General features: G+C 33.7%; 1 protein-coding gene across 2 annotated transcripts in view; it reads left to right on the top strand.

The window, feature by feature from the left end:
• The window catches only part of EPHA5 (EPH receptor A5), a 331428-nt gene that overhangs the window by 217015 nt on the left and 99575 nt on the right, over positions 1-14838 (top strand). For both annotated transcript variants that reach the window (XM_073805308.1, XM_073805307.1), the window contains one exon: positions 10915-11074. In XM_073805308.1, the coding sequence (XP_073661409.1) occupies positions 10915-11074 (160 nt within the window). The remainder of the gene's footprint in view (positions 1-10914; positions 11075-14838) is intronic.

Raw genomic sequence — 14838 nt, 5'->3', positions numbered from 1 at the left:
TAACCACTGTGCCACCAGGGAAGTCCCAATTCATAGCACTTTTTAATTGCTTCGTTCATCATTGATTCAACAATTACCTGTGTAAAGATACAACAGAGAACAAAACAGCCAAGTTTATGTGGGGGAGAGTGAGGTTATCTACATTCTTTTTAGGTTTTGGATGTCTATACAATATTCATATATTCATTTTATAAATAGATAAATAAAAGCTCAATTATCATGTTTGAAATAGTTGTCTCTAGGAATGATTTGCTGGTGGCATTATATGTAACTAGTGGATTATTAAGGAACACAAATGAAGATATTTATATTTCAAAAATATATATATTATTTAATACATTATTCACCAAGAGTGTCCTAAGAAAATACCTCTGAGACAAAGCTATGTTGCAATAAGATTTACAGTGTTTACTGAAAAAAAATAGGGTAAACCAAATAAAATGTTTTAATATTAATACCCTCACTGATTCCCGTTTCTCTGGGAGTAGTGGTCCAAACTGAATTGCCAATGCTAGAAGTCTACAATTTAAGCACATGCTGTATCCAAAAACAATTGGTTAAATTAATGTTTACATTCCTTTTTCAAGTTTTTTGTAAGCTTTATTACTGCATACTAATGCAAAGCTAGGCAAATATATATATATATATATATATATATCTCTTTATGAATTCTTTTGTAAACATTTTAAGTTTCCAGATTTTTATTGTAATTAAATTGATTTTAAAAGAAGTTGAGGTGCATAATGACATTTTAAAATAAATATACTATGAAGACTATATATTTGAATATACATATCTTAGATGAAATAAAGTTCAACAGCAGGACGACTAAAAGTTTAACAAGTACTTGTTTTCCTGCATAGTTTTTCTTTACCTGAAGCAACTAGATGGACCAATGAGTTTGTCTTTTTTTTTTTAACATCTTTATTGGAGTATAATTGCTTTACAGTGGTGTGTTAGTTTCTGCTTTATAACAAAGTGAATCAGTTATACATATACATATGTTCCCATATCTCTTCCCTCTTACGTCTCCCTGCCTCCCACTCCCTATCCCACCCCTCCAGGCGGTCACAAAGCACTGAGCTGATCTCCCTGTGCTATGCGGCTGCTCCCCACTAGCTATCTACCTTACATTTGGTAGTGTATATATGTCCATGCCTCTCTCTCGCTTTGTCACAGCTTACCCTTCCCCCTCCCATATCCTTTTTATTTTGCCTTTAAGGAAATTGTCCTGATTTTTTTTCCCCTTATGAGTAACCTTAGATTGTTTTTACTCTTACTTCCCAGCATATGCATGAGTCTCATATACATAATATTCATTAAGAGCAAGGATTTATCTTTTTTTTTTTTCTTTTAAGCTGCTGCTTCTGTTAAAACAAGGAGTTACTCAACAAGTGGTGGGGCATAGTCCTTTTCTATTAATGTTGATTCTAATTAATTTTATCCATGTTGTGGAAATATTTTCTTTATAGTTCATGTTTATATTTATTTCAGTAAGATTTGGTTTTACACTTAATATTTTATATTTAAAGCTGTATTAATACATTCTATTATCTGCATAACTGAAAGTAAGAAAAAATGATTTGGGGAGCAAAGATTTCTATTCATATTCTCAATAAATGAATAACAAGTTGCCTACCTACATGCTTTTAACGCAGCAACCCTTATATATTATTTTGGGGAAGTTAACTTTTGGTCAGTGTTTTCCATTTTACAGAGAAGATACTAATTCCCGACTTTTTTGCCAAGCAAAATTATTGAGCACACCAGTAAAATACACAAAAAGGTTGGGTTTTTTTTTAACACTTTAAGAAGGAAAAAAAAAGGATAATGAGCTTTTATACCATGTATTGAGGTGGGGGTCCTGATAGGTTTCCAGAGCTCATTTTGAATCTTCAGAATGATACCACCATTTTATTGGATGGCTCTTGGCCAGACACAGGTGGCAGAGCTTTCCAGGGCTCACACATTCGCCAGCTGGCATTTCTGCCTGTGATTGCCCTGCTCTAATAGAGGTCATTGGGCCTCTCTGCTCCTGCATGGTGATGGGCCCATTGCCATCTCTTAATTAAAGACAGAGGCAAAGGGAAGCTGCCCTTTGGCAGGGTGTTTGCCAGCTGGCTCCTTCCCCTCGCTGCCTGTGAACAGTGTTTGCTAAGCAGCTGGGGAATGTAGCTCATTTGCTCAGCTGGGGCATGAAGGCAGCAAACCACTACCCTGACCAAGGACTTGGCAACATTTGGTTGTGGGTGTTGAAGATGTGTGTATAGGTTTGTGAAATGGAGAAATTTATGAGGATGATTTAAAGGAGTGGATCAGAAGCAAATTTTAGAAGATAATTCGAGGATTCAAAATGTGTATTTATGGGTTTTGATCCCTTAGATATATTCGCTAAGTCTCTTCAATAATATAGTATTCAACTAACTCAGATAGACAACGTACCATTAGACCCGCAATAAGGAACCACTGAGACATACATAATGTTAACAGATAAATCAGACGGAATGCTGTATAATTTTGTATAATCAACTGATGTTAGATTATACATTTATTTCAAGGAACAGCATTCCAGTTTCCTTGCAATGATTTTTTTTCTATTTTTGACAAAATTATCAATTTCTACTTTTTCAATAGTTAAGAGTTACAATCATGTAAGCTTTTAAATTTTTTTTTTCTTTTCAGTAGAAGAATTTGCCATCATGCTATAGGGTAAAATCAAATTTACCTAGAAGTTGTAATGCTCAGAAGATTGTGCTGGGTACTATGTATATTATCTCTATCTCTGTGTCCTCACAGAGTCTTGATAAATAATTTCATCCTATTTTAAAGAAGAAAAAAACTTAGGTTGAGTTGCATATCCACATTTACACATGTACTTAGTTAATAACATGGTTGGAATTCTAACCCTGATATTCCTATGCTATTTTTCATTAAAAAAAAATCTTACTTTACATATAAATGTTAATACTTCATGTAAAAATCCTAATTATATCAAATATAACAGAATCATAACTTCAGTTTTGTCTAGATTTTTCTCATGAACTCAAATTCCCTTTAAACAAAATGCAAATAGTAGCGAACATATATTTTATCATTTTTTACTGAAAATTACTGATTAAATCACAGCCAAACTGGAAAGGATAATATTACTAAGAAAGTCTTACACATTCAGTCATAAACTTGAGTGTACTCAGATTATCAGTAACTACAATAGTTTATAGAAGCTATTTACCCCTTTTAAAAGGAACACATCAAGAAATTGCCTGCTTTTTTTACTGTTCTACCCCTAACAAACAGAAGGGGTAATAGAGTAGACAAGATCAATAAATATTTCTGAGTGAAGAAAATGACTGACATTACTAGGTAAAACTTTATAGAATTTATTTTTCTGCTTTAAATTCTTTGAAAACTCTAACAAAGTTTCCTAAGCACTTTAGAGACTAGGCACTTAAACTAACGTGAGTGTTAAAAAAAAACAAAGATCAATTGTTTATGTAGACTGAATCAGAAAAACCTATTTGGATTAGAATTTAAACCATATCTATCTATAGAGAAATTTGGATATACATAACCCTAAGAAAATTTTATATGTTTGAACGTATTAAATGAGGAATGGTAAACTGCTTTAAGGGAAGAATATTTACCCATTGTTTATTGTACATTGTATTGGTGGTAGCATAGAATATGGTTAGATGTTGACTTTGATGTGTCAAATTAGAAAAAAATTAAAATAATAATTATGACAATTAAAACATGTGCTTTACAGTTTAATACATGTTTTCACTTGCATTATCTGTTTCATTCTTACAACATTTCTGTGAGAATATCCAGCCACCAATTTTTATCCCAATTTTACAGATAAGGAAACTGAGGATAAAGTAAAAATGGGTTTGCTGTGTTTTAGCACGTGATTTCAATGTTCACACTAAAGGCACAGCATGGCATGCTGTAAACTTCAAGGAACAAGGAGTGTGGTTTGCATTTGTTTTACTTTTTAATAGCATTATGAACATTAAATAATAACCTTATTCCTACTAGAGTACTTGAGAAGTAAATGTTATTTTCTTGTTTTCAATTTTCTTTTTCTCATTTAGGAAAAATAAATCCTTTGCATGTTGTTTCCCTTGGATCTTTTTTAAAAATCAATACATTTTTTCTGCTTGTAAAGACAAAATTCCCTGAAATATTTAGAAAATAATGATTTACAGGCATCAATAAGTTCTTTTAAGTAAAGCCCAATTCTTAAAAAAGGGGAATAAAATCTCTAATCATAACCTATCTTTAATTCATCCTATAATATCTATCAGAAATTTAATACATGTGAAAAGACCTTAAGGAAAAAACAAGCTTAGCCAAAAATTCACACAGAAAAACATAAGGGAAGAGAAAGTTCAAAGCAGGGAATGTGTATTAAATCTTTACGTATCTAACACTTTATATTCAGAGTGGTAACTTCAGAGATAATGAGGAGTTATAGATGGTTTGTCTAGACTTTTGTTAGCAGTCAAAATAGGAATAGTTCCTCTCTGTTTCACTTTCCAAAGCTATCTTTTAGGTGACTTTTTCCCCTTCATCTCCATTCACTACTAACCCAGCCCAAACACATGAGAGTGAAAAAATGAAGTTTTAAAAAAGGAAAAAATTATTTTGCTTATGTGAAATTTTTCTTTAAAACTCACTGTTTCGACTTAGTGAGTTAAAATTAAATTTCTCCAGTGAAGTTCACATTCCTTCTCCCAACCCCTAAATATGCTTAGAAATCAAATTCAAGGGATTCTGCCAGTGGCCTTCATTTGGGCTGCAACTCTTCCCAGAGTCTCTGGCCTGCTGGCCTACTATATCAGATTTTGGAATCACCAAGCCTCCACAATCATAGTCTTGGTGCTGCAGCCAGGTGTCAACCCAGAGCCTCTGAGGTGGGAGAGCCGAGTTCAGGACATTGGTCCACCAGAGACCTCCTGGCTCACGTAATATCAAATGGCAAAAGCTCTCACAGAGATCTCCATCTCAATGCTATGGCCCAGCTCCACTCAATGACAAGCAAGCTACACTGCAGGACACCCTATGACAAACAACGAGCAAGACAGGAACACAGACTCACTGGTTAGCAGAGAGGCTGCCTAAAATCATAATAAGGTTGCAGACACACCAAGACACACCACCGGATGCAGTCTGGCTCACCAGAAAGACAAAATCCAGCCTCATCCACCAGAACAAAGGTACAAGTCCCCTCCACCAGGATGCCTACACAACCCACTGAACGACCTTTACCCACTGGGGACACACACCAAAAACAAGGGGAACTACAAACCTGCAACTTGCAGAAAGGAGACCCCAAACACAGTAAGTTAAGCAAAATAAGAACACAGAGAAATACACAGCAGATGAAGGAGCAAGATAAAAACCCACCAGATCAAACAAATGAAGAGGAAATAGGCAGTCTACATGAATAAGAATTCAGAGTAATGATAGTAAAGATGATCCAAAATCTTGGAAATAGAATGGAGAAAATAAAAGAAACATTTAAGAAAGCCCTAGAAAAACTAAAGAGCAAACAAACAGTGATAAACAACACAATAAATGAAAGCAAAAATTCTCTAGAAGGAATCAATAGCAGAATAACTGATGCAGAAGAATGGATAAGTGACCTGGAAGATAAAAGAGTGGAAATAACTACTGCAGAGCAGAATAAAGAAAAAAGAATGAAAAGAATTGAAGACAGCCTCAGAGACCTCTGGGACAACATTAAAGGCACCAACATTTAAACAATAGAGGTCCCAGAAGGAGAAGAGAAAAAGAAAGGGACTGAGAAAATATTTGAAGAGATTATAGTTGAAAACTTCCCTAATATGGGAAAAGAAATAGTCAGTCAAGTGCAGGAGGCGTAGAGAGTCCCATACAGGATAAATGCAAGGAGAAACATGCCAAGACACATATTAATCAAACTATCAAAAATTAAATACAAAGAAAAAATATTAAAAGCAGCAAGGTAAAACAACAAATAACACACAAGGGAATCCCCATACTGGCAGGACATATTAAAAGTGATGAAAGAGAAAAACCTACAACCAAGATTACTCTACCCAGCAAGGATCTCATTCAGATTTGATGGAGAAATTGAAACCTTTACAGACAAACAAAAGCTAAGAGAATTCAGCACCACCAAACCAGCCTTACAACAAATCCTAAAGGAACTTGGTTGGCAGGAAACACAAGAGAAGGAAAAGACCTACAATAACAAACCCAAAACAATTAAGAAAATGGTAATAGCAACACACTTATTGATAACTACCTTAAATGTAAATAGATTAAATGCTCCAACCAAAAGACATGGACTGGCTGCATGGTTACAAAAACAAGACCCATATATATGCTGTCTACAAGAGACCCACTTCAGACCTAGGACACACACAGACTGAAAATGAGGGGTTGGAAAAAAATATTTTATGCAAATGGAAATCAAAAGAAAACTGGAGTAGCAATTCTCATAACAGACAAAATAGACTTTAAGTAAAGACCATTACAAGATACAAAGAAGGACACTACATAATGATCAATGGATCAATCCAATTAATCAATCCATTAACAATTGTAAACATTTATGGACCCAACTTCGGAGCACCTCAATACTTAAGGCAAATGCTAATAGCCATAAAAGCAGAAATCAACAGTAACACAATAATACTAGGGGACTTTAACACCCCACTTTCACCAGTGGACAGATAATCCAAAATGAAAATAAATAAGGAAACACAAGCTTTAAATGATACATTAAACAATATGAACTTATTTGATATTTATAGGACATTCCATCCAAAAACAACAGTATACACTTTCTTCTCAAGTGCTCATGGAACATTCTCCAGGATAGATCATATCTTGGGTCACAAATCAAGCTTTGGTAAATGTAAGAAAATTGAAATTGTATCAAGTATCTTTTCTGACCACAATGCTGTGAGACTATCTATCAATTACAGGAAAAAATGTGTACAAACACAAGGAGGCTAAACAATACACTACTAAATAACCAAGAGATCACTGAAGAAATGAAAGAGAAAATCAAAAACTACCTAGAAACAAATGACAATGAAAACACGACAATTCAAAACCTATGGGATGCCGCAAAGGCAGTTCTAAGAGGGAAGTTTACAGCAATACAATCCTACCTCAAGGAAAAAGAACAATCTCAAATAAACAACCTAACCTTAAACCTAAAGCAATCAGAGAAAAAAGAAGAAAAAAAAACCCCAAAGTTAGCAGAAGGAAAGAAATCATAAAGTTCAGATCAGAAATAAATGAAAAAGAAATGAAGAAAACAATAGCTAAAATCAATCAAACTAAAAGCTGGTTCTTTGAAAAGATAAAATTGATAAACCACTAGCCAGACTGATCAAGAAAAGAAGGGAGAATACTTAAATCAATAGAATTAGAAATGAAAAAGGAGAAGTAACAACCGACAGTGCAGAAATACAAAGGATCATGAGAGATTACTACAAGCAACTATATGACAATAAAATGGGCAACCTGGAAGAAATGGTCAAATTCTTAAAAAAGCACAACCTCCCGAGACTGAACCAGGAAGAAATAGACAATATAAACAGACCAATCACAAGCACTGAAATTGAACGTGTGATTTAAAATCTTCCAATAAACAAAAGCCCAGGACCAGATGGCTTCAGAGGCGAATTCTATCAAAAACTTAGAGAAGAGCTAACACCTATCCTTCTCAAACTCCTCCGAAATATAGCAGAGGGAGGAACACTCCCAAACTCATTCTAAGAGGTCACCATCACCCTGATACCAAAACCAGACAAAGATGTCACAAAAAAAGAAAACTACAGACCAATATCACTGATGAACATAGATGCAAAAATCCTCAACAAACTACTAGCAAACAGAATCCAACAGCACATTAAAAGGACCGTACACCATGATCAAGTGGGGTTTATCCCAGGAATGCAAGGATTCTTCAATATATGCAAATCAATCAACGTGATACACCATATTAACAAATTGAAAGAGAAAAACCATATGATCATCTCAATAGATGCAGAAAAAGCTTTTGACAAATTCAACACCCATTTATGATAAAAACTCTCCAGAAAGTAAGCATAGAGGGAACTTACCTCAACATAATAAAGGCCATATATGACACACCCACAGCCAACATCGTTCTCAGTGATGAAAAACTGAAGCCATTTCCACTAAGATCAGGAATAAGACAAGGTTGCCCACTTTCAAAACTATTATTCAATGTAGTTATGGATGTTTTAGCCACAGCAATCAGAGAAGAAAAAGAAATAAAGGGAATCCAAATTGGAAAAGAAGAAGTAAAACTGTCACTGCAGATGACATGATACTATACATAGAGAATCCTAAATATGCTACCAGAAAACTAGTAGAGCCAATCAATGAATTTGATAAACTAGCAGGATACAAAATTAATGCAGAGAAATCTCTTTCATACCTATACACTAATGATGAAAAATCTGAAAGAGAAATTAAGGAAACACTCTCATTTACCATTGCAACAAAAAGAATAAAATACCTAGGAATAAACCTACCTAAGGACACAAAAGACCTATATGCAGAAAACTATAAGACACTGATGAACGAAATTAAAGATGATACAAAGAGATGGGGAGATATAACACGTTCTTGGACTGGAGGAATCAACATTGTGCAAATGACTATACTACCCAAAGCAATCTACAGATTCAGTGCAATCCCTAGCAAACTACCAATGGCATTTTTCACAGAACTAGAACAGAAAAATTCATAATTTGTATGGAAACACAAAAGATCCCGAATAGCCAAAGCAATCTTGAGGAAGAAAATCAGAGCTGGTGGAATCCAGCTCCCAGACTTCAGACTATACTGCAAAGCTACAGTAAACAAGACAGTATGGTACTGGCACAAAAACAGAAATATACATCAATAGAACAGGATAGAAAGCCCAGAGATAAACCCCCACACATATGGTCACCTTATCTTTGATAAAGGAGGCAAGAATATACAATGGAGAAAAGACAGCCTCTTCAATAAGTGGTGCTGGGAAAACTGGACGCTACATGTAAATGAATGAAATTAGAACACTCCCTAAAACCATACACAAAATAAACTCAAAATGGATTAAAGACCTAAATGTAAGACGAGACACTGTAAAATTCTTAGAGGAAAACATAGGCAGAACACTCTATGACATAAATCACAGCAAGATCCTTTTTGACCCACCTCCTAGAGAAATGGAAATAAAAACAAAAATAAACAAATGGGACCTATTGAAACTTAAAAGCTTTTGCACAGCAAAGGAAACCATAAACAAGATGAAAAGACAGCCTCAGAATGGGAGAAATATTTGCAAATGAAGCAACTGACAAAGGATTAATCTCCAAAATATACAAGCAGCACAATATCAAAAAAAACCCAAACAACCCATTCCAAAAATGGGAAGAAGATCTAAATAGACATTTCTCCAAAGAAGATATACAGATTGCCAACAAACACATGAAAGGATGCTCAACATCACTAATCATCATAGAAATGTAAATCAAAACTACAATGAGGTATCACCTCACACCAGTCAGAATGGCCATCATCAAAAAAATCTACAAAGAATAAATGCTGGAGAGGGTGTGGAGAAAAGGGTATCATCTTGAACTGTTGGTCAGAAGGTAAATTAATACAGCCACTATGGAGAACAGTATGGAGGTTCCTTAAAAAACTAAAAATAGAACTACCATATGACCCAGCAATCCCACTACTGGGCATATACCCTGGGAAAATCATAATTCAAAAAGAGTCATGTACCACAGTGTTCATTGCAGGGCTATCTACAATAGCCAGGACATGGAAGCAACCTAAATGTCCATCTACAGATGACTGGATATAGAAGATATGGCATATACATACAATGGAATATTACTCAGCCATAACAAGAAACAAAACTGAGTTATCTGTAGTGAAGTGGTTGGACTTAGAGACTGTCATACAGAGTGAAGTAATTCAGAAAGAGAAAAACAAATACCTCATGCTAACACAAATATATGGAATCTAAAAAAAAAAAAAAAAAGTTCTGAAGACCCTAGGGGCCAGACAGGAATAAAGACACAGATGAAGAGAATAGAGTTGAGGACACAGGGAGGGGGAACGGTAAGCTGGGACGAAGTCAGAGAGTGGCATGGACATATATACACTTCCTAATATAAAATAGATAGCTAGTGGGAAGCAGCCACATAGCACAGGGAGATCAGCTCGGTGCTCTGTGTCCACCTAGAGGGGTGGGATAGGGAGGGTGGGAGGGAGACGCAATAGGGAAGGGATATGGAGATATATGTTTATGTATAGCTGATTCACTTTGTTGTACAGCAGAAACTAACACACCATTGTAAAGCAATTATACTCCAATAAAGATGTTAAAAAATTAAAATATATATAAAATAAAATTTAAAAAGAAATCAAATTCACTGAAGATAAAAGGCATAAGTCTTACCTGGCTGTATATCAGACATTGTCACCTTCCTCTATAAACAAGCAGCATGTTAGTTGCACTCCAATAAATCATTTATGAGAAAAACAAGCTCACAATTAGCAATACTAAATTAGTGTATCTGTAAAATAGTGTATCTCCTGGAAATTTTATTTTTAAAGTTTACATATCTGTTTCTGCCCAAGGCAAGTGTGGCGGATGGGTGGAGAACATATCTTACATCTATGAGTTCTAGATAATACTTTAAGGTTCTATATAACTAACACAACTAGGGTGCGTAGGATTTTGTTTGTAAAATATCATATTTGTACTAATAGCAAATCTGTTATTTTCTGATTTTTTTCTTATCTTTGATTCTGTGTTTTGCTGTCATTAATAATTCATTTTTTGACTTTTTTTTATTGCATATACATGTGTAATCCAAGGACCAAGAAACCAGCTATACAATTATCAAATCTAAAGAGACAACTATAACTGCAGAGGGCTTGAAACCAGCTTCAGTATATGTCTTCCAAATTCGAGCACGCACAGCAGCAGGATATGGTGTCTTCAGTCGAAGATTTGAGTTTGAAACCATCCCAGTGTGTAAGTCATTTTAATTACTGTCAACTCATATCTCTGTAATGGTTACCAGAAAAGAGTCATTTGATCAATACTCTCCCTGGGCATTCTGTCAGTCTCCATCTTCTTCTCTCTCTCCCAGGCATTACTCCTTCAGGTAGGAAGCATCTGTCATGCTATTATGGGAGGTTAGCAGGTTAACACATCGGTCCCCAATCCTCATAGCATTTAGTCTACAGGGAGATGAAATATCAGATCCTTAAGAACTGTTTAAACCTTGCTTTTAAAGACTTTCTTTCCACTGTTGCCATACTTTATTGAATTATTGCCATTTACTTTTTACTTGTTTTATTGAACAATGCTACTAGGCTTAGTCTTTTTATGAAAATTCCACAGGGAACTTTCATTAGTATTGAGTTTGGCAAGAAAATGGTACTCTAAGGAACCAGTCTGATTGTTTTGAAAAAAATCAAAACCTCTGGCAACATCTCTGAGTGGAGGGTCCGGAAATATTTCTGGAAAACCCTTCTTGTACCTTTCTTTTCATAAAATAGTAAAAAATAGCATGAAACTTTTTCTTCTTTAATGTCAAACAAAATATTTAGATTACTTACTTGTACTAAAGCACACATTTAAAGCAGGATTAGGAGAAAGCAATAACTTGCCTTGTTTATAGATGAAAGAACTGACACTATTAATGTCTTGTTATGAAGAAAATAACACAGAGAAGTAGTATGAAATGTCAAGTATGTGTAAATGTGTTTGTTTGTACATATACAATACATATATATACTTTTTTAAAGTCAAGTTTTGTAAGAATTACTTATTTTTAAATGAAGAAAATAAAATGCATGTTTCCTCCCTTTGAAAACCAACAAAACAAGACCTTAATTATCAGATTTACTTTGTAATGATTAGGAGAGCTATTAAATTAAAATGTTCATAAACCTATATAATACAGCTCTTTAGAAAATGAAGATATATTTCTGTTTAAAGCATGTTTAACTGAATTATCTAAAAGATAATTTTTATTACTTTAAAAATAGCTTTCTAAGTATGACTTCACTTGATTTTATACAGATTAGGGTGCCATGGTGAAAAATGATAAATTATTTTCTTTCCATGCAAGGAAAGTCCCATGTCTGAAGTTTAATTGACATATTGAAATTTAAATATTTAATGCTATTTAGAAAAGCTTTTTAAAATAAGTTTCATATGAATTAATGTAATTAGTCATAAAATTTCCATAATATTGGCAATGGATTATTCACTGTCATACCTTGGACCCTGATCTGGATTTATAATGAAATATGTATTATATAAGCTGGCCATCCTAATAGGGCTTGTTTCTATTTATGCTTATGTGCTTTACCAACTCTGGAAACAAAGCCATAGAGTAAATAATATCTCACAATATGCTCGAGTGCTTGGATAATTTTACAAATGAAAAATCTCACTTTAAAAGATTACAAAATTATACTTAGTTTTAGGATGTTGGCATGTTCAGCAGCTAGTTTTTCTTCAGACTATTTGATGCTCTTTCCCTTACTTTTTTTTTTAAATAGTAGTTTCCAGGTATGCCAATACCCATCAATCTGATCATTGAGAGAAATAATGAGGTCATTTTCCATATAATTTTACAAAGTCTCACCTGAAACTTTCTTTTAAATATTTTCCTACATAACTTCTAGATGGAAAGAAATATCACACAAATATTTTTATTACAAAATCAGATTTTAGTGTTATTATTAATAGTAATGAAAATATTTTAGGGATGTACTGCCTCAACTTTAGTGTGGAATTTTATTTTTACTTGCTTATGTGTACATGTATTTGCAAACAATTTAAGAATGAATTTTTCTTTGTACCAAGTATCTGTTACATACCAACCCCCTTTGATCTTCATGTAGAAATCTTCTGGATACAATTCAGGAAGAATGTGTTGAGCCCCTGTTATGTGCTTGGCTTTGCTAGACTCTGGAGAAGTATACATGAGTAACACGTGGAAACTTCTCTCCTAAGAATAAGAGAGAATAATCTTCTGAAGATTAGAATGTTTATGTCAAGAACCATTTTAGGATAATAGTTTTGTTCATTATTTTTAAATTTGTCATTAACTCCCTACAAATCAAAAGATTTTTCATGCTAGGTACTGTGAGTGACTCAAATAACTTTAAGGCATAATCCCTCCCTTCTCCAGGATTATACTCTAATAGGGAATTAAAGAAGATACACAATTATTATTAAAATAACACTTCATTTTGTGTTATATACCATTCATTTGACAACTATTTGTGCAGTATTTTGTGAAATCACTTCAATTATATTATTGAGCAATTATTTACTTAATACTATAATTTAATTTTTCACATACATATATTATTTCCAAAACACAATCTGCAAATACTAGAGTCAAGAGTTATGGTATCTTAAACATATTTACATTTTTGCTGTCAAAGCTATTGGCAATTTTCATTTGGTGGGTGACAGTTAACCTGGCTTTAATGAGTCACCATTGTTAAGGAAAGTCTACCTTATCATTCAGGTATATTAGGACAAAAAATTATCTGAAAGTCATTATTTTGAACTTAAACTTTACAAAGAATTTTCCAATTGATTATTCAGTTCATAATTGCATGATATGATATATTGACATATGTTCTTGATTTGCTTAATTTTTTAAACTTATTAATTTATATTATACTTCAGTTACAAAATTGTTATGAAGAGCTTTCCTTTTTCTTCTACATTATCTTCTATGTTAAAAATATAGCCCTAAAACCAAATGCAAATAATAAAAACAAGAATGCAAAATATTCATTTTAGAAAAACTATTTACCATGAGGATTTGGGTGGAAAATCTCCAGCTTTTTTTCTGTCAGGTTTTAGTTTATGTTTTATAACTGACTGTAACCCACTTTAATTTTGTTGTGCATACAATTAATTGTTTAAAATTGACCCCTTTCATTATTCCTATTCCCAACGGCGATGATAAAAACATGCCAACAAATACACCTAGCATGAATGAAACCATCCAGCCAACCTAGCTAGCTCTTTTTCTTAGTTTTTTTTTTCTTAATATAAATTGTCTTGAAAATATGGAAACATCACTGAATCTTTCTTAGTCTCTACTTGCCCAAGATTTACTGAACACATTTGTGTTTCTTTTATGATTTTTTTTCCTCAATATGCTTTCTCTCATCTAATTCTTACCTATTTGATTCAAAAATCTGTATAGCCCAATGGCTAGAATAATGCTATTCTGTTTTTTAAATGAAAATTTTACCAAGATAATTGTAGATTCACATGCAACAATACACAGAGAGCTCTTGCACACTTTGCTCAGTATCCCCAATGGTAACATTGTGCAAAACTATAGTATAACAACAAAAGCAGGATATTGGCATTGATGCAGTCCACCAGTCTTACATTTCCTCATACTCCTTTGTGTGTATGTGTGTAAACAGGTATGAATTAAGTTCTGTACAATCTGGTCACTTGTGAGCGTTCATGTATTTACCATCACAGTCAAGATATCGAATAGTATCAACCTCACAAGGATCTCTGTTGTTGCCCCCTTTTTTTTCCCCCAAGGGATAACCATTTATTTTATTTTTTATTTTATTTTATTTTATTTTTGAATTTTATTTTATGTATTTCTTATACAGGAGGTTCTTACTAGTTATCTATTTTATACATATTAGTGTATACATGTCAATCCCAGTCTCCCAATTCATCTGACCACCACCACCCCCGCCCCCCACGTCCACCCGCTTGGTGTCCATACG

The sequence above is a fragment of the Tursiops truncatus genome, chromosome 5, assembly GCF_011762595.2.
Source record: "Tursiops truncatus isolate mTurTru1 chromosome 5, mTurTru1.mat.Y, whole genome shotgun sequence".
In the NCBI taxonomy this organism is placed as follows: domain Eukaryota; kingdom Metazoa; phylum Chordata; class Mammalia; order Artiodactyla; family Delphinidae; genus Tursiops; species Tursiops truncatus.
This window is presented reverse-complemented; position numbering and strand designations above follow the sequence as displayed.